Consider the following 19,522-nt stretch of genomic DNA (forward strand, 5'->3'; position numbering starts at 1 on the left):
AGAGGGCTATCTGTCGTTGGAGGAAAACCAAATTCTATTCCTTTGTCTGACCCAAGCAGATCTTTAAATAGAGCGTTTCAACATTCAACTCATTTTCAAATTCTTCATTTTGAAAAAGTAAGGGTAATGGTACAGAGGTCAATAAAATGATTTGCGAGGTCTCCACACTTGTACAAGTCAACAAGATAGTAATATATAGCCAATAGACCACATCTCCACAAGACAATATATTCATTAGACCACAAATCCATTATATTTCCCTTCCACTGTCCCACTTATTCAATAGTAAATATCGCCACTGTTTCTACATGGGGCCACGCCACTCTACTTGAGCACAGCTCCTCTAGACTACAGTTCCACCTGATCATATCTGCTCCGTAACTTCAAGATATAGTAAAGATTATATCACCATAAGTAGACCATTTTGGGAGCTGAAGCGATGTGGTGAGCCATTCACATGGTCGGCACACTGTAAACAGCTTTTAACAAAATCATGTTAAATGGATCATCAGCAGAATATTTGGCATTTTGTGATCCCCCATTATGCATAGAACTGACAGGAGATGCAACCCCGGTTTGTTTAGGAAAAATAGGAGCCAAGTTGAGTCTCTCCCATACACAAAGAATTATATGCAAGCTGGATTTTGATTGATATGGAGACTGCCCGTTCACAACCAGAAAAAATAATATTTAGCAGTAATCATTGCTATATGCTTCTAACATAATATAACACACTAGCCAGGAAAAGAATTACACCCACAAGATTATATTTTGAGGCACCTGCTCCACTGTACAATGACTTCCTCTTACAGAAGAATGTGTCAACTTCTTAGTAAAGAAATCCATATCGAAATGACTACCAGAAGTAGACCCTATGAAAGCCTCACAAGAAGATATGGACCTAATAGTATCACTGAAAGTCTTGGGAAACACATCACCAATGAAATCAAATGTCTAATAGAAGAAAAAAATATCTCCAGGTTTTACACAGTCATTACAATAGTATATAGCTGATATTGCTCATGAAAATGGCAGAGGAGAATAACTGCAACTAAAGGTTTTATATGTGGAAAAGTTGTGGTTCCTTGCTTTGGATGCCATAGTTCAGTATGTCATTCAATCAATCTGTGTACAAGCAAAGATCCGCCCTCTGAAAGTTGAAGATGTCAGATGGCGGTCGACTGAGAACGTAGCTGCGCACAGGAGCAGAGAGTCCGGCTTTTTCAAATTATGCTTTGAGCTAGAGGGAGGAGAACAGCCAGTAATAACGGCCAGAGATGATTTCGGGGGGACAGACAGAGACATTACCTACTGCCCCAAATTTACAAGGACACTATATACAGTTGGTTCGAGCATTTATAGGCCTAGCGGTGCTTAGGTATTTTAAATACCTTAAGAGTATTGCTGTGACCGTACCTGTCAGCTATATCGGCGGTCGAGTGAGCCTACGGTTGACATCAGCAGCAGGTACCTCGGGGTTAGAGGAGACCGCAAGGATGGGTCCGAAGTTGTCGGCGGCTGTGGTCAGAGCGAAGGCACGCCTTATGTCGAAGAACCCTGCTGGGGCCGTGGAGGCAGGAACAGATGCGGACTTGACGGAGGAGGATGCTTCCCCGGATCAGATAACAGGGCGAGGACACCGTAGAGAAAGCGGAGACAATTGAGGAGAAGAAGGGGAGAGGGGGGCCATAATGTAGACGCAGCTGGCTGGCCCCTCATTGGTAGACTTGCTGAGAGGTCCTGGAGGAAAGGCAATCCTGGTGCCTGTGGAGACGAGAGACGAGAGATGAGAGTTGCTTGATGGCAACAGATCAGGTACTGGGACATGCGGCAGGACAGGGAATGCCTGGGTCTAGTCCTATACCCCTACCTTCATCGAGAATCAACGGGGAGGGGCTGGGGCTGAATCTGACATTGGTGTACCAGTGGTACCAGAGGTAGAACTCACCCCCATAGAGGTCAATACTGCTAACTCTCATCAATATGATAAATCAAGTCAAATGCTGGCAGAGAATATGAGTGGGGGTAGTTTGCCTTAAAAAGAAAAGTAATAGGAGAGTAAAAGGAGCTTGATTTCTTTTCTGTCTCAGATGGAGGGGAATGGTCAGAGGATTTTACAGATAGTACTACAGACTTGGGTAATAGCGACCTAGAACTGACAGATGGGGGGAAGTCAAAGACAATTCTGAGGAAAAGAAAGAAAAAATCGCAAAAAATAGACCTTACCTGGGATTATAACCCCTCGACCCAGCTTATTAGTGCCTCTGCAAATGGACATGCATCTGAAAAGGTATGCGGATCTAACCCGTCAACACTCAACACTATCTTTCAGGCAGTATCTATCCACCACGAGGAGACGAGCCAAGATGGGCGCAAAGCAGAGGCAGCTATGAGGAAAGTACAGGGGGTGGTGCGAAAAATGACTAAAACTTGCAGCGCTTTTGTAGAACGGATGGCTGATCTGGAGGCAAGGACTGATACCACAGAATCAGATTATGTAAACACTCAGGAACTAGCTAACTCTCATGAGGCATAAATAGTTGACATTCAGTGGAAAATGGAAGAACATGAGAATCGTCAGCGGCACAATAACTTACGGGTTTTGGAGGTTCCTGAGGGGACAGAGGGGGGAGACCTCCCTAAGTATGTTGTAGAACTGCTAAAAGAGTCACTGCCTGAACTTACGCACTGGAACTGGTCAATGGTGGTTCAACGTGCCCATAGAGTCCCTTTTATACAAAAGCAACCAGTGAGGGCAGGGGCTTTACCTTGGGCTATTTTGGTATTTTTTAATAGCTTTTTACTAAATCAAGCTATCTTTGAAAAGGCAAGACCTGAAGCAAAGAGACCCAGGAATGGAGTCTTATTTTGTCCGCCCAGACTTCTGCCACACCACCGTCGAAAGACGGTGGAGGCTGAGACAGATGATCAAACCCTTTCAGGCTAAAAATGCTCAGACCTTCTTAAACAATCCTGCTTGGCTAAAAGTTGTCTGGGGTGGTCAAACACGCTTTTCCATGTCCGAGGTGAAAGCCAAGGAGTATTTGGATAGTCTTGCAGGATAAAAAAAAAGTGAGGGAAGAAAGTCTGGTGTGGCTAAGGTTATCGTAATATAAACACGGGGGGAAATTGATTTTTAAAGGGAAAAAAACTAAAACAAAAGGGGAAAAAATCATCACAGCATGGATTGGGTTAGAGGATTATGTAATTAGGGGCTCTCAATTCTGTGCGACGCATTCATCATGCACAGACATATCTGAGTGCCTCTCGGGGTGGGTGTTGGGGTGGTTGGGTTGGGAAGGGGTGGGAGGGGGCAGCTGAGGGAGGCAAAATATGGAAAAGACATACTCAGAGGAGAAGAGGAAATATGTAGACAATCAAATGAAAATTTAAAAAAGCTGAATAGGAATTGTACTGAGTTGGAAAAAAGGAAAGAACAACAAGAATGTTAGGAATACGAAGTACTGCTATAAAAAAAAGGTAGATGGGAAGGTTAAACATTTGCTTCATGAATGTGGCATGTCTAAATGATGCAGCTAAGATGGGCAAAACTGGGTGAATTTGTGAGGACAAATTAATTTGATATTGTCTGCTTGCAGGAGACCCATGTCCCATTGGGAATAATACATTTCATTGATAATTCAGGGGTATAACCTTTTGATATGCACGTCCTAAACCTCAAATATCAGAGAGTTGCCATTCTGGCTAAAACATCTTTGGGGCAAACTAAACGAAAACAGCCGATACCCTTGGGAGGTGGGCAATCGTAGAGCTAGTGTTGGGGCTTACTGTTTGCTCTGTTTATGGATCGAATTACAACTACCCCCAGATCTTTGAGGATCTTGAGCTAGAACTTGCGACTTGGTCTACTCCATTAATTGTATGCACAGATTTTAATATTGCCCTGGACCCGCAACAATGCCAAACGAGCCAAGGGCATATCAGGGGTGGAAACCTCGACTATATAGGGCATTAATGTCACTTAATAGGAGCCATGATTTGGTCGATCTATGGATAGCAAAAAAAAACAAAATAATGTAGGATATACGTATTACTTGTATCTACATAAAAAATACATTAGAATTGACTATTTTTTCAGAACAAAAGACTTACTTAGTCAGGGTAGCATTAAAACTCTACCTAAGGTTATTTCTGACCATAACCCATTAATTTTAGGGGTAGAAATTCCAGGATTTCGAAAAGTAAGGGGCAAGTGGTCATTTGATAAGAAGCTTTTAGTCAATATTAAATACATCAAACATATAAGAAATTGGGCATGTGAATACTTTGATATCAATAGATATAGTGCCTCTAGAACAATCATCTGGGATTCTTTTAATGCGTTCCTGAGAGGCGAAACTATTAGCTATACAGCCAGGGCTAGAAACCGCGCGTGAAAAAAAAAGCAAGAATGAATGTATAAACTCAAAAAGGCAGAAGAGGAGCATGTCCTACTGATTAGACAGGGACAAGATGTAGTACAAAATCAGGGGCAAATCATGGCTCTTAAGGCAGAAATTAATAGTTGGCTTGCTCAGAGATGGGCAAAGGATTATCAATCACAATGGAGCAGCTTATACGAAAGTGGGGAACTAGTGGGAAAGAGATTAGCTCTCCATACTAGACAAAGAATAGTGCAGAATCAAAATAGCAGATATTAAGGCAAATGGACAAGCATACTCAGATCCAGACGATATAGTTAGGGTGTTTCAGAAATAATACCAGGTGTTGTACTCAGAGGGAAGGGTTAAGGATACAGCTTTGACACTGGAGGATGTTAGTCAATTGGTGACTAATGGTGAGCTGGGAGAGGTTTTTGATAGTCCTCATAAAGAAGATTTAGAGATGGATATTACACTGGAGGAGATTCAAATAGCTTTGCAAAATATGGCCTCAGGCAAGACCACTGGTCCTGATGCAATACCTCTTGAATTATATAAAATCCTGGGTGTAACAATAATGCCTCTCCTGTTGGATCTTTTCAGAGGTCTTCAATGTAGTGGGAACACCCCGGATTCATGGAAAGAAACAAACTTAATCTTTCCAAAAAAAGGGGAACCACCTGATAACCCAGGGTCATACAGGCCAATTTCTTTGATCAACACAGATGCTAAAGTCTATTTGAAAATCTTAGCTACTTGCCTAGGGAGGATCATTGGCCTGTTGGTTTCCCCCTAGCAACACAGATTTATACCCGGAAGGGAAACAACAGATCACATTCGTAGAACAATTTCACTATTTGATGTGATGTCTTGAACGGGGGGTCAGATGGCCATGATCCTCCTAGATGCAGAGAAGGCATTTGATCGAGTAACATGGGAAGTTCTGTGGAGGATATTGGAATTAAAAGAGTTTGGACAAGGAATTATCAGGGCATTAAAAGCAATGTATCGTGAGCCAAGAGCACAGATACAAGTGATGGGGAGAGAGTCGGGATATATTTTAATATCCAGGGGAACCAGGCAAGGCTGCCCCTGTTTACCTATACTATTTGCTTTTTACATTAATCCTCTAATTGAGAAACTATTACAGTCATGTAAGATCAAACCTATAATTACTAGGGGGTATGAGACTAAAGTTTTGGCTATGCCGATGATGTGGCAGTTCTTACACCAGATCCAAAAGAGGCCCTTGGGGAAATTGATCATATAGCCAAAAGTTTCAGCCTCCTTTCAGGTTATGCTCTAAATAGAGGAAAAACAAAATGTTATCTGTACAGATAACATGGATTTTAATGATTCAAGGCGAGCGGAATCTGCAGTTTATCTTGGGGTGCGAATTACAGCAAAGGTTGATGATATCATCAAATGGAACTTTGACCCGCTGATTAAATCTATAGCCATTGATTTAAAAAGAGTGAATGGGCTACATCTGTCCATAATTGGGATGGGGGATTTTCTAAAAATGGCTATTCTGCCCAAGATTCTGTATTTGTTTAGGTCAATTCCGCTTGCCTTGGAGGACTATTTATTGAAGACCATTCATTCTATTTTTCTAATTTTATCTGGCAATATGGGGTTATCTTGAAGTGTTTAATACTACCACAGGATAAAGGAGGACTTGCAATTCCAAATATCACATTATACTATAGGGCTGCTTTATTACAACAGGTTACATTTTTGTTAGTAATAGACAGAAGCAGCGATGAGGAGAGGATAGTAAGAACACCCACAATATTTGAACTTGCCTTAGGGAAAGAAGCCTCTGGACTGTTATTAAAACAACTAGAGCAAAGGTTTTATAAAAAAGTTTGTTTTAAGACTATACAGAGTGCATGGAGGATATGGAAACAAATATCAAAATTTACTAAAGGTAACTAAATATACCCCCTGTGGAATGTATCGCTCTTTCCGACACTAGTCTATGATGCTATGGGGAAAGATAGGGAGAGTAGGGGGGGTGAACACAATTGGAGAGTTTTATGGGGGGGGGAAACTTGCCCGATTTTCTAAGCTCCAACATGATTTTGGAATAGCTCCCAATCACTTTTTTAAGTTTATACAGATCAGGAGCATCCGTATGGCATATAGACCAACTATTAGAACTGATAATATAGCCCTGATTGATCTTATCAACAAAAAGTCACGTAGAATCAGAAATATATATACTTTACTACTGATAGCACTGCCAGACGATTTAGAGAAAAACAAGACGTCCTGGACTGTGAAACTGGATAACCCGGATGTGGATATCTATAAGAGCTTAGACCTATCTGCCAAAATATTTTTATCATCAAACTTAAAAGCACAATTATATAAAACTATTTTTAATCTTTATTTAACACTTGCGAAATTATTTACTTGGGGGAAAAGGATCGATGATAAATGCCCAGGTGTGGGATGGGACCGGCGGCATTGACACATATGTTCTACGAGTGTGCAAAATTGACCCCCCTAAAATTAGGGCTGTTTAGATTCTGGCAGGAATTATTTGGTCTCAATTTCAAACTGACTTCCACCTTAGTGATCTTGGATTATGATAGCTCTTTGGGTCTCAACAGGGAAAGGGAATATTGTCTCTTTCTAGGTACAGCTATCTTTAGAATAATGTTAGCGGCTCATTGGAAAGATACAGAACCCCAGACCTTTCCGATGTGGCTAGTCAGGTTGCTCGGTGTTTGGAAAGAAGAGGCATATGCATGCAGGGGCAGGCAAGCCAGAACCCGGGGGCTAAAAATATGGGAAGTTGAAGATGTCAAAAATACCTGATACTGTTTGATCGACGTTTGATATAGATATCTTCGGTCAAATGGGTTCTGGGCATTATTTGTTAGTAGAAGTAGAAGTGTTTTCTAGATTTCCCACAGTCAGAGAAGTGCCCTCGATATCTGCTGCAATTTTATGTCTGGTCTTAGATGACACATTTGAAACCTGGAGCATGACAGTTCTAGTAAAATCAGCGTATATGGGAGTTACACATGGGAACATTTCTTCATTTTTGGACTCAGGCTAATGGTATGGCAGAGGCAAATAGGAACAGGAAAGTATCATTCATTCAGGCATTGTGGTAAATTTCACAAGATTACCAAAATAATTCCACATGGGTCCACTGGCAAGTGCCCAGATGAGGTTATGTCTAGACAAACTCATCTAACAGATATACCCAAATCTAGTTAACACCTTAAGTGAATCACAAAGAAGGTCTTAAGGAAGGCAGATTAGCAAAAGCTCACATTAAAATGTATGCAGATGTCATACTCAAACTTCAAGTCACTGTCCTGGAGTGCATGTACTAGTTACCCACCAACAGATTCGCAAGTCAGATGCTTCACATTTCAAGAAGGCAACAAAATCCTGTCAGTACAAAAACACCGTTCAAGACGAGACTAATTCAGTACTACAAAGAACTCGAAGCGGAACTAGTGTTCCTTAGCCCAGTCCAAGCAGAAGATCCGCAAGAATTGTTTGAAAACTACAGCGACTGACTGTACAATTGTAGAACTTTGGCCATGGTCAACAGACGTTCTTCATCTATTTATTCCTCACTAAGGCTCTCATTACGAGTGGTCCGTTGTTGGGGCGATATTTATCATACTGATAAAATCCAACTCAGAACTTATAGGGTTTGATTAAAAACATGCAGTTAAGAGTTTGTCACTGATAATGGGGAATACCATGCAGACTTTGGTGCTTGCAGCACAAAAAGACACCTCATTTGACAGCCCATTTTCACACTGAAACATTTCAGCACATTTGGCCTGCTGCAATTCATCCGGGGAATACAGCAGGAGGGTGATGTTAAGCTCATTACTGTGGTATGTGTGTGCGATCCCAGTAGTTGCACAAATACCAACATTTTTTGGGCCACTAGTTAGGGCCCCTTTGTTTTAATGTACCTTCCCTATTATTCTTCATCTGTTGATGTTTAGCTAGTTAACTGTATTTCAGTTTCCAGTTTTAGTAATAATAATTTAGGTTTCTTTTTTTCAGGAAAGAGAGGTGAGGTCTATTCCCACAATTTTGCTGTATGCCTATACTCTTTTTTTTAATTGCTGATACATGCTTTTGATTTCAATACGTCTTTATTGAACATTTTCTAAACAAAAATGGATGAGGAAGCAAACAATAAAGAAACAATAAAGCGAATTCCAATAATATCGGTGTAGAGTCAATACATCATGTGGAAGATCCCTATATTAAATTGTCCTGGTGGTACAAAAAAATGTTGAGTTAAGCAGGTGATGATGGGAAGTGCATCGTCTATTACAAGAAGTAAACGATATGGCAATATAGCGGAATAAACTGTAAATACATAGATTCTAATATTCTTGATTTGAAGGAAAAAATGTGGTGTTGGGCTTGAACCTGCTGAAGCTTCTCTTCTTTGGAAGACAACCACTAACATGTATTTTCTTGCATATAGATGACTATCTAAAATACACACTACTTTAGAAAACCCACTTTGATAACATTCCTTGTAGTGAGTGTGTTCAGGATGCACTCCCCACTTGGAACAGAGTTTCACCTCAATCCAACATACTAGCCTTCTTTAAACTCAGTAACTACCTGTTTCCTCACCATGGGAGTCATCATATGACCATATCACCAGGACATTTCATTTACTGAACCACTTCATTGCATTCTGGGACTTGTAGTCTTGAGTCTTTTTCATTAAACCAAAGTGACTGTTATACTTCCCTTTAGCCATACTAGTTAATATTTCGAGTTAAGCGTGTGATAAGCCCCGCCCCCCAATAATGGCGATTGTACCTGGCGTGTGTGCGGGAAGCTGGCATTCTCTCCTCTCGGCTGCTGAGGTTTAGATATCAGCAAGGCAACGCGAATGAACCTGGCCTAAGGAATGAAGCAGAGGAACGCATGTGTTTCTCTCAGTGGTTTTTCCCTCGCCTGAACGTTTCTGCAGTGTTCCTTTCCGGACTTCTGTTTTTATCAGGGAGGTGAGGAGAGGCGAGGCACATGAGAGTGGCCACGGCGGCGGTGGCAGCAGTTTGCCGCTTCCGTGCTGCACGCCCTGTGTGCTGTGTGCTTCGCTCCTTGGCTGCACTACAGGCGCTGAGGCTCTCTTGCTGGTTGCTGGTGGGGGAGGAAATCAAAATTTGCATGGTTATTTCAGCAACAGTCCTGCACTTGTTCACTTTTTCACTTTGCGCTTATCAGCAACACTTTTGACTTTGACTTTGACTCCAAGTGTTCGCTTGCTCCTATAAGAGACTCTGTTGTTTCTTTTGGCTTCTACTCAACTGCTGATGTTTCTCCCAGGGGCCCACGACGACGCTCTAATTCACCGCTGAGCCAATACTCGCTTCGCGGGTCGGGAATGGGCGGCGGAGGAGTAGGACTGCATTTCCCAGCAGCCCCTACCTACGCCCACCAACCTAGCCACAGGAAAGCGCCAGGAGGCGCTTAAATTCAACGAGTGCCTCCCGCAGCACGGGATGCACTACGGGCGTGCACGGGCAAAGGGCGGGCCTGTCCATGCCCATCGTAGCCAGGAGGAGACTGGGCTGGGCCGCGTCCCTTTCATCTTTCCCTGCTTATCGTGGTGGACTAGCCGGCGGACTTGGTCAGTGACTTTTTGACCGTCTGTGTATATTTATATTGTGGGACTAATACATTGGTATTTGACATTACAAGTATTTTATGCTCTGGGGGGGGGCTGAGTATCTCATCCCATATTAAGTGTGAGATCAACGGTCTGAGTAATTGGGTATCATGGCTACAAAACGAAATCTTGTGGGTCAAAGGGTAGGGGGAGTGGTTGGCACACTAGACACTTTTCTATCCAGGGCTGTATCCGTGCTTCAGCACAAGATCCAGCTCACTGAAAAAAGATTGTCCCTAGGAACTTATGTAGATCAAAAAAGATCATCTTTGGGGGCCTTAAGAACGGCAAAATCACCTATGGCAGCTATTCAATCCATAAGTCACCCAACCATTGACCCTACAGAAATCCCGCAAGGTAGCATGGCCGATATGGCCCAGAGCTTGGACTTAGAACGAACGGGGTGTTGTGTCCGACCCTTGTGCCAAGGAGGGCATTGGTTCCCAGAGATTGGCCATACAAGGTTCTACACATGGCCCCACTGTGGACCTTATTAATTTGCAGAACCCTGACTCCCTTCTGGCCTAGGTTGCACCCCATGCTCAATCCGATTTCCCTATTAATACTAGGGCAATTCAAGACGATCGAGTTACTAGGCCCAAGAGACTTGCAAGGGACAGCGTTGGGGCGGTGGGTGGTTCAGGGGAACCTTTGGCGAAGCGTACCAGGGGTGGCTTAGCCACGAAGGATAAAAATAAAGAAAAACAATCGCCAAAAAGGGAAGTCGACCCCAAGATCTGAGTCTGGTGTGCCCGCATCCACTAACTCTAATGTGATTGAGTTGGGGGATATAGGGGACAACCCGGCCTATTGGAAACGCATAGAGACATTAATTTCAACTATCCTCGCACCCTTTTGGACTAAGTTAGGGGTAACTGAAGAAAAAGTCGCCCTCTTGCCAATAGGTATTGAAGCAAGGGTGAACACGGATTTATTAAATGATGCAGGAGGGGGTTGTGTGCCTACAACAGGTTTGGGGAACAAATGCCTAAGCGGGATTCAAAATAAGGCTTTGATCCATGGCGCAGAAGACAGTCTTAATGGAATAGTATGTTCTGCAATCCCGCTGGCCTAGGTTACAAGCTTAACTCCTGGGGGACAGCCCCCACCATCTAGCAGTACAATACAGGGCACTGGTCGGCAGCCTATGTGCGGGTGTTCAAAATCTGCAAATGCCAAGGGACTTGCCCAGGGGACTGATCGCCACCTCCGCGATTTCTGGTTGTGGTTATAGCACAACAAACAACGCATTGCTTAAGCCTGCACGAGACATCATAGACCTACCGCCAGCGGCTAGTCCCCTTGTTGTAGTCTTTGCTGGTGTTCCTCCGTTGAGACCAGACCAAACCGAATCTTGTTCCGAGCTAAAAAACAAAACTGTGGACTGGTTAACCAGACACAGACACAAAGGTTTTAGGTTTTCCTTGAGTAATAATATTCTGATGGTGCGCAGAGTTGCATGGGTGGGTCGATCGCAAAAGAGTATAGGGGGGACTGTGTTATTGTTAATTTTCAAAGTTCTGCAGTTGCCCAAATGATTCTTAAAGCCCATGATTATCATCTCCCCTTGGCTACTTCCATTGTGGCTCTTCCAATGGGGTATTTCTATAGGCCCCTGTTGAGACCTCAAGGGGAGTTTACCCCTCTTATTGCGGTCTCAAATAGATTTAAGGGCCCTATCCAACCTAGATTAATCCTGCATTGTTGACAACACCCCATATTGAAGAGCCCAATCTTACTCTGTTGGCAGACACTGAATCTAATCCCATGGGGGAGACTGCAACTGTTCCAGAATTGAAAATTCTGTCATGGAATATAGTCGGTTTACGGTCAAAAAGGGGCGATACCAATTGGGAATCTTTCCTTGCTATCCACCACATTATAGCTTTGCAGAAAACCTGGGATGCAAACGATCCCTATTTTTTGGATGGGTATTCTTCCTTCAGCAAAAACGCTGTACCATCGACTATGGGGAGAGCTAGAGGGGGCTCTTGTTACTGATTAGCCTTAAATTACTGTACAAAGCGAAGTTAATAGATATAAGTTCACCAAATATTTTAGCAGTTGAATTAACAGGAGAAAACGTACCAAGCCTTTTAGTGGTTAACTTTTATAATTCTTTTACAAGAATTGAGGATTTGAAGCATTTGAGATCCCTTGCCACCTTTTTGGATGATCATGAGGCTAAGGATGATGTGCCCTACCATTTATTAATCCTTCGTTATTTTAATACTCATGTTTGTCCCACCAATTGTCTGTTAACCCTGGAGGAGGAGTATGGCCCGCAGGGGCTAACCCATTTTGAACATACGAAGTCTGGGGCTTTTCTAGAGAGTTTTTTTTATCTGTTTATAACTTGTTTTGTCCTGAACAGTCAGATACTTTGTCTCCTATTCCTACATATACTGGGCAAGGCCACCGAAGTATCCTTGACTTTATTTTCAGGCCCATTGATGGATCTTTTAGGCACCTTTTGTGTAACCCATTGTTGCCTGAGTGATCACAACCCTTTGACCCTGGCCATCAACATTCTGGCCGTTGAGAATGGTAAACCCCTGGCACACATATCCAATTCCAATATTGCGCCTAAAGATCAAGCACGGAGGCTAAGATGGGAGGTAATCACCCCAGAAAGCTTTCTTGACAACATGTATAAAAGCTGTGTAGAGGATTTTGGAATATGTGCGGACAAGGATTCTGATCTGTCATTAATTCTAGGTGCATTTGACCGCATTACGAGGCAGGTAGCTGCCAAATTGATGCTCCGTTGTAAATTAAAGCCCAAGAAATATAAAAAATGGTTTGACCAAGCGTGTGCCAGTGCGCACACGGCTCTCTTGAGGGAGTTGAAGGAGACCCCAAGGGATGTTAATAGGGTTAAACAGGCTAGGTGGGCTTACAAAACTGGAGTTAAAACCAGAAAGATGCAGCTAAGAGAAAGGGCATGGGAAGAACTCAGCCAAGTGAGCGTTTTGACTAGTAGCACCAGATTCTGGAGAGTGGTTAATTGCCCAACGTTTGACGAATCAACCAACTCTGTTAAAGATTGTCTTATTCCCCCGGAAAGGTGGGTTGAACACTTTAGGGGTATATATACTGATGTGAGTCATGGGCCGTCTAGATGGGAAGGGGTCACCACCGATGCCTCAAATGTTTTGTTCTAGGAAGGGGAAGTCATTGAGGCCATCACGTCAACTTCTACGGGAAAGGTACTGGGCCCAGACGGTGTCCCGGCCGATTTTTATAGGGCTGATCCTATTGTATGGGCTAAGATTTTTACTGTTGTTTTTAATCCTGCGACATAGGTTGGTTTTCCCCGTCTTGGGCTAAGGCGGTAATCATCCCAATATTTAAAAAGGGCTCAAGAGAGGACCTGGCCAGCTATAGACCGATCTCACTCTTGGGTTCTGCAGCCAAGATAATGGGAAAGGTTGTTCTGGCTCGTTTAATAGATTGGCTAGATAATAATTGCATCATCTCTGATCTTCAGTACGGATATAGACAGGGAAAGGGTACGATGGGACAATGCCTTAATCTCCATTTAGTAATAGGGAAGTATACAGTCGCGAAGCTGCTTTCGACTTTGTAAATAGGCAAAAACTTTGGGCTTCCCTTCATAGCATTGGGCTGGAGCCGGCTTTGATTTCTTTTTTAGCATCCATTCATGAAAACACCACGGCTGCGGTCCGCTATAATGAGGTCGGTAGCCTAACTGACGCGTGGGCTGTCAAGAGGGGGGTGCGACAGGGATGTATTTTGGCCCCTCTGTTGTTCACACTTTATATTAATAAACTTGGGGATGCCCTGACTTCCTCCTGTAAGGATGTGCCAAAAGCAGGCTCAAAGATGATCCCGGCATTACTCTATGCAGATGATGTGGTTTTGGTAGCAAGGACGTTGCGAGGGCTCAAATCTCTTTTAGATTGTTTTATCGATTTTATGGACTCTCTAGATTTAATTACAAATCTTAAAAAATCACATTCAATGTTTATTGGTACAGCCAGGGCAAGGAAGGTTAAATTTTATTGTAAGGGGTTGGAACTCACGAAAGTCCCTGCCTTCCCATATTTAGGCGTTCTTTTTGATGAAAGACGTTCGTGGGTTATGCAGCATGCACATAAGAAGAACACACTTGCTAGGGCCACTGGGGCAATACTAGGGTTTGGAAGAAGAATATTTCACAAAAGCATAAATTGTCCAGGACGTTTGGAGACTCACCCATACTAATACTAGCGCTGGCCACGAGACACTAATCTTTTAGCCGTGAATAAAAGAACAGGAAATAAAAGAACAGGAGGTACCTTCCCTATGTTGCACTGATTGTCTTGAGGGGTACGCGCCGGATATATCAATGTGAATATATCACACCAGAACACGTAGAGATTATATGGTGGCTGACGCTAACTAGGAATTCTGTCAGAAACATTAACTTTGAGCCCTGAAGAAGTCACGGATGTGACGAAACGCGTTGGCAACAAGCAATGCTGTGAATTTTAACTAAGAACTTGAATAAAGAAAATTGAAAAATCTACAATCAACTCTTTTTGGAAATTCTTATGTGTGGGAAGTTTCTGTCTAAATATCTATTATTACTGTGAAATATAGAAATTTGATAAATCAAATACGTGTGTATAAACCTTGGTGCGGGTCAATTTTTCATGATATTTGGAAGAAGAATAGGCTCCAAACCACTCCCGGCCCTCATGAAGATCTATAATGACAAGTGCCTCCCAATGGTGACCTACGGGAGTGATGTATGGGGTTATACTGAGACTGGCATATACAGGCAGTTGAAAATATTTTTTTTCGTAGGTTGCTGTCGCTCCCAGCCTCTGCCCCAATTTTTAATTTTCATGAGGACCTAGGTGCTGGTTTTATCTCATATCAGACTGCGGTTGCCCCATTGCTATGCTGGTTGAGAATTTGGGCGCAGCCGTCACCTAACTTGAACCAGTTTATCATTCAAGACTGCATGTCTCTAGATAAAGGGCTTGATATCCCTTGGATCCGTTATATTAAGACCCAAATGGATTCACTTGGCTGTCTTGACTTATTTTTAAACCCCAGAGCTATTGGCAAGGCAGCCATTAGAGGACTGAGGCAGCAAATTCTGAATAGATCGATGTTAATAAGGGAGGAAGGGGAATTAGCCAAACACTCAGTAAGGAGCTTTGTTACGCTGAGCTTAGGTAGGCAGATGCAGCCCTATCTAACTTACATAAATAAACTCTATCATTTATGCGCCCTAATTAGATTTAAGTATAATATGTTGCCCTGGTTACTATCGTTCCCAATAGTTTTTTTTAAAGGGGGGTGGCTGGGTCCCTGTCCTTGCGATAACTTCTCAGAGCAGAACACCCTCCATATGATGTTTTTCGGCGATTTCTATGTTATCTTGCGCAGGAAATGTATCATACCATTATTGAGAGGGTACTACTTTGAGCAAGTTAGGCCGGCATTAGCTTATTTGCAAATGCTGGACTCCCCAGCTGTTTGTTTTGGGGTAGCCAGTTACATCACAGGGGCAATTAGTCGTCAGAATAGACTTCTATTATAGTCTTGGCTTTGTTTATCTTAAGAACCCTTGATAATAATCAACTTTTTTAAATGAGGGACATCGGTATATGGGGGGGAGAAATGTGTATTTTATGATGGCCCATGGTGTTCTTGTAAATGGTATAAGAACTGAAATAAAGTTTTGTATCAAATATTATGTTTTAATGTAACATGTAATGTGATCTTCACTTTGATGGTTTTAAATTCTAACCAAATAAAGTAATTTTTGACCTTGCCCTTGACTGTTACACTTGAAAACCATGACGGGAAGGTCCAGGACAAGTGGAAATGATGTGCCCTTGTGGCATAGAGTCCTGGGAATTCCACTGACCCAAATAAGTAAGCACTGCTTCCCACCCTCAGGGTAGTGGTTGCCCCACCGGAATTTTTAGTGCTGTAAAAGTGCTCATAACTCAATCTTTTCATTCAATTTTTGACCCGTTAGGAGGGGAAGGATTACATACCGCTCAATGACTCCCAGAGCTCCGAAGACGATGGCTTCTCACAGGTAACCTCTTCGGCCCAGCAAAATTCAGATGAGGAAGAGTTTGGCTTCGCATTACCCTGCCACAGCCTCGGTGTCAGGTGGGTCTGACACACATCCTTTCAATCACTCTGCATGAGGGAGGAAAGACTGGGCGATCTTGCTTCATCTTATGAGCGGCTAGTGCATAGCGTCAGGGTGGGGCTGGCTGTACGAGACACTTGGGAACAATAAGTTGGGGTCTGCTTACACAGATGGATGGACTGAAGGATTTGAAATTTTTAAAGTTGTGAACACTGTTTTTGGTAAATTGCATTGCAAAATAAAATGCTGAGTGCCATGTTTTTAGGTCTCGATTACTAGACAGAGCGACCTAACAAGGGAATTGGAGCCTACCCATTCCTTACCATTGTTTGGCATTCCTCTCACTCTCATTTGCCAGTTTTTTTTAATTTCCCAGCTTGTCAATATTTTGTTTGTCCCTTCCATGGAGCTTAGCCACTTTACATTCTCTTTTAACTGGTTGGCTTATTTGCCTTCACTTCTGTGCTTCCACTGCTTGCAGTTCAATCACTACTTTCATATTTGTTAAGCACTTCATGGGAGTGCATGTGTTTTCCAGCTGTCTCCCTCATGTATTTCTCTTTCCCTGCACCATGTGTTGCTCCCTGTCGCCCATGTGCTTCTCCCTGCCTCCATGTTGCGCCTACCCTCCTGTATCCGCCATTGCTTTCTTTTCTGTGTGCGTGTACCCCACCTGCTCCAGTAGCTCACTTTTGCCCATTTGCTGTCCCCAACGCTACACTTTTCTCTGTGTAATCTGCTTTCTGTCCACTTACGCCCTCCATGTTGCCTACCCCACCTGAGCCCACATGTTGCTTCTGCCCCCAACTGCACCCCATGATGCTTCCTTCAGAGTCTTACTATTCCCATTGCTTCCATTCCGCCAGTAACTTCTCTCCACCCACTTAAAAAAAAAACACTTCTGCACATTTTTATCTTTTTAGGTAATGATCTAAAAAAATTAGTCACATAATGTTGTTGTTGCGCCAAAGCATAGTGCACACACCTACAAATTGACATCGCCAGCCAAGTCAAAGGCTTTTTTTTTTTATTCTTTGGCCATGCTACACAGCTGTGCATCATGCCTAAAATCCATTTGCAAAGCCAATAGGTCTCAGACGTGAGGCATATTGGCTTTGCCAATGCTCGTTCAAAGTAGTTTCTGGAATGGGGAAATTCCTCTCTGCTTCCTCTAACTCTCTCAACTCTCCTTCCCTCCCACTGCCCCAGATAGTGTTGGTGCAGTAATGAACTGGTACTAAAATATGTTCTAAAATATTTTCCAAAATATACTTCATTGACGTGTATTGTCATATCTCCATCTCATTGTTTCTTGAACATAAGGGGCCAGCAAGGTTAGACTTAGCCATCAATTATAGTGCACCGCCAAGTGGTGGCATCAAAATATCTGAAAATGCTTAGCATACTCAAGGAGGACATTTTTCATTTTGACTGAAGTACTGAAAATCTTTGCACCATACAGACGAACATTTATAAATACACCCCAGAAGTTCCCACTTTTGTCTGGACAACTGCAAAATATTCTATAATTCCATAAGCTTTGTAATGCCCTAAACTTATATGATAAATTAACTCTGTTGCTGAAGTTGAAATACATTTTCCACTGAGCAGTCATTATGATAGAGCATGTGAACCCTAGATAGGGTTGCAGGGGATAGTAGACGAAACACGGTCTTCCGGCTTCAAGAGTATGATGTTTTTCACTTCTCACTTCTGGGAAGGATGTTTAAATAAATCATTGTGACTGCTTCTTAATTGTCTCCAGGCAGGGGAGTGTAGGCTGGCTTTTCTGACTGGGGGAACGGGGAGCCTAGGATAGCTTCAGTTCTTCTTTAAAGTCCATCGCACCTGGATGGAGAGAAAAGATTGCTTCTACCTCTGTTCTTGGGCGGCAGAGAGGAAGATACTGTCCGCTATATTCTCTTTGGGTAAATCTAAAGGATAGGAATACAATCCCTCGCTTGTGTCCCAACTCAGCTTGTTTGCCATGCCATTCAGACTTGGGGAGCATACACAGAACATGCCTAAAAAGTACATGGTGCTTGAGGCACGCATGAGGTGCAGCCCGTGAATAGAGAAAGGTGTTTACAGAGTGTGTAATGAGTTTCTGGCTTACTACGAGTGTAAAGATCTTGGGACACAAAGATACTGTGAAGTACTTGAGTCATACAATTTGAGAAATGTGGGTCCATGTGAGAATATTAGAGCACAAAGGCAGACGCGTAAGATACTTTTGTGCCCATGGACATAGTGAGAGGGTTGAAGTATATAAAAACTTTAAGGAACTTAGGCAGACAGTACAAGGAGCTTACGGCAAATAGCCAATGGTTAAAGGAGGATAGATAAGAGTGTGGGACAAAGTACCTGGTTCCTGGTACACGTGGATAAAGTCTGAGGAATTTGATACCTATGGGCAGACAAAGTGTGAAGGAGCTGGTTGCCATGGAGCAAGACTGGCTTGCTTATGGCAGTCCATGTGTGTAATGGCACAGATGAGCACAGATTAGCTAAAAAATGGTATGTTGGAATTTAGCCTGAGTTATTAAAAGTGGTTTAGATTAAATCCAGTATTCAACCAATCACCTTTTGCAAAGTCCCTTTGGAAAGACAGTCAAGAGTGTCTCCTGTTTTTAAAAGTTTGAATTTAGACCGGATAATATTTGGGTTTTGATGATTTTTCGGGTGGTGTAACTAGCTTCTGAAGGTACCATGGGCACCCTTGGTGCATTGTAGATTGGAACTTGAAATTAACCCTTACCTCTACCAGGAGCCAATGAAGGGCCCTTAGCATCTAAGTTATGTGATGAGGTCTTTTTAGGTTGACACAAAGTCAAGTAACTTGATTCTGGACTTGAAGTCTAGTCATAAGTATTTTAGTGAGGTTGCTTTAAGCAATGTTGTATTATCCAGATGGTCCATCTTTAAGTATCGGGTCAATTATTTCTGAAGGGCTCTCTTGAGGAAAGTTAGTAAAACATGGAAAGTTGAAACTGGTATTTATTTGCCACTTTATTTTTAAATTTTGAATTCAAATGAAATGCAAGTATCAAAGATTATGCTTGTTTACATTCTAAGTGGACTGACCTGTTATTACTGTCAAAATGATTGGTATTTCTTTGTCTCTGTAGTTGTTGAATGAAATAAAAATGTGTTAGTCTGAATAGATAGATAAACCACATTTTTCCTTATCCAAAAGTATACAAAGACTATAGACAGTGCTAACCCACAAAAACAAAAACTTAACTTTGAGCCGTGTGCACAAAGTCTCCTGGGACTCCTTGCTTTTAAACACCCATTCCCCAGCAACACATTTACTCCCATTGGATATTATGCCAC

At 42.6% G+C, this 19,522-nt stretch overlaps 1 protein-coding gene across 3 annotated transcripts in view; it reads left to right on the forward strand.

Annotated features, from left to right (window-relative positions):
* The window catches only part of FLT4 (fms related receptor tyrosine kinase 4), a 462,865-nt gene that overhangs the window by 409,222 nt on the left and 34,121 nt on the right, over positions 1–19,522 (forward strand). For all 3 annotated transcript variants that reach the window (XM_086931324.1, XM_086931325.1, XM_086931323.1), the window contains one exon: positions 16,064–16,203. In XM_086931324.1, coding sequence (XP_086787450.1) covers positions 16,064–16,203 — 140 coding nt within the window. The remainder of the gene's footprint in view (positions 1–16,063; positions 16,204–19,522) is intronic.

This window comes from Lissotriton vulgaris, chromosome 7, assembly GCF_964263255.1.
Source record: "Lissotriton vulgaris chromosome 7, aLisVul1.2, whole genome shotgun sequence".
NCBI classification, from domain to species: Eukaryota; Metazoa; Chordata; class Amphibia; order Caudata; family Salamandridae; genus Lissotriton; species Lissotriton vulgaris.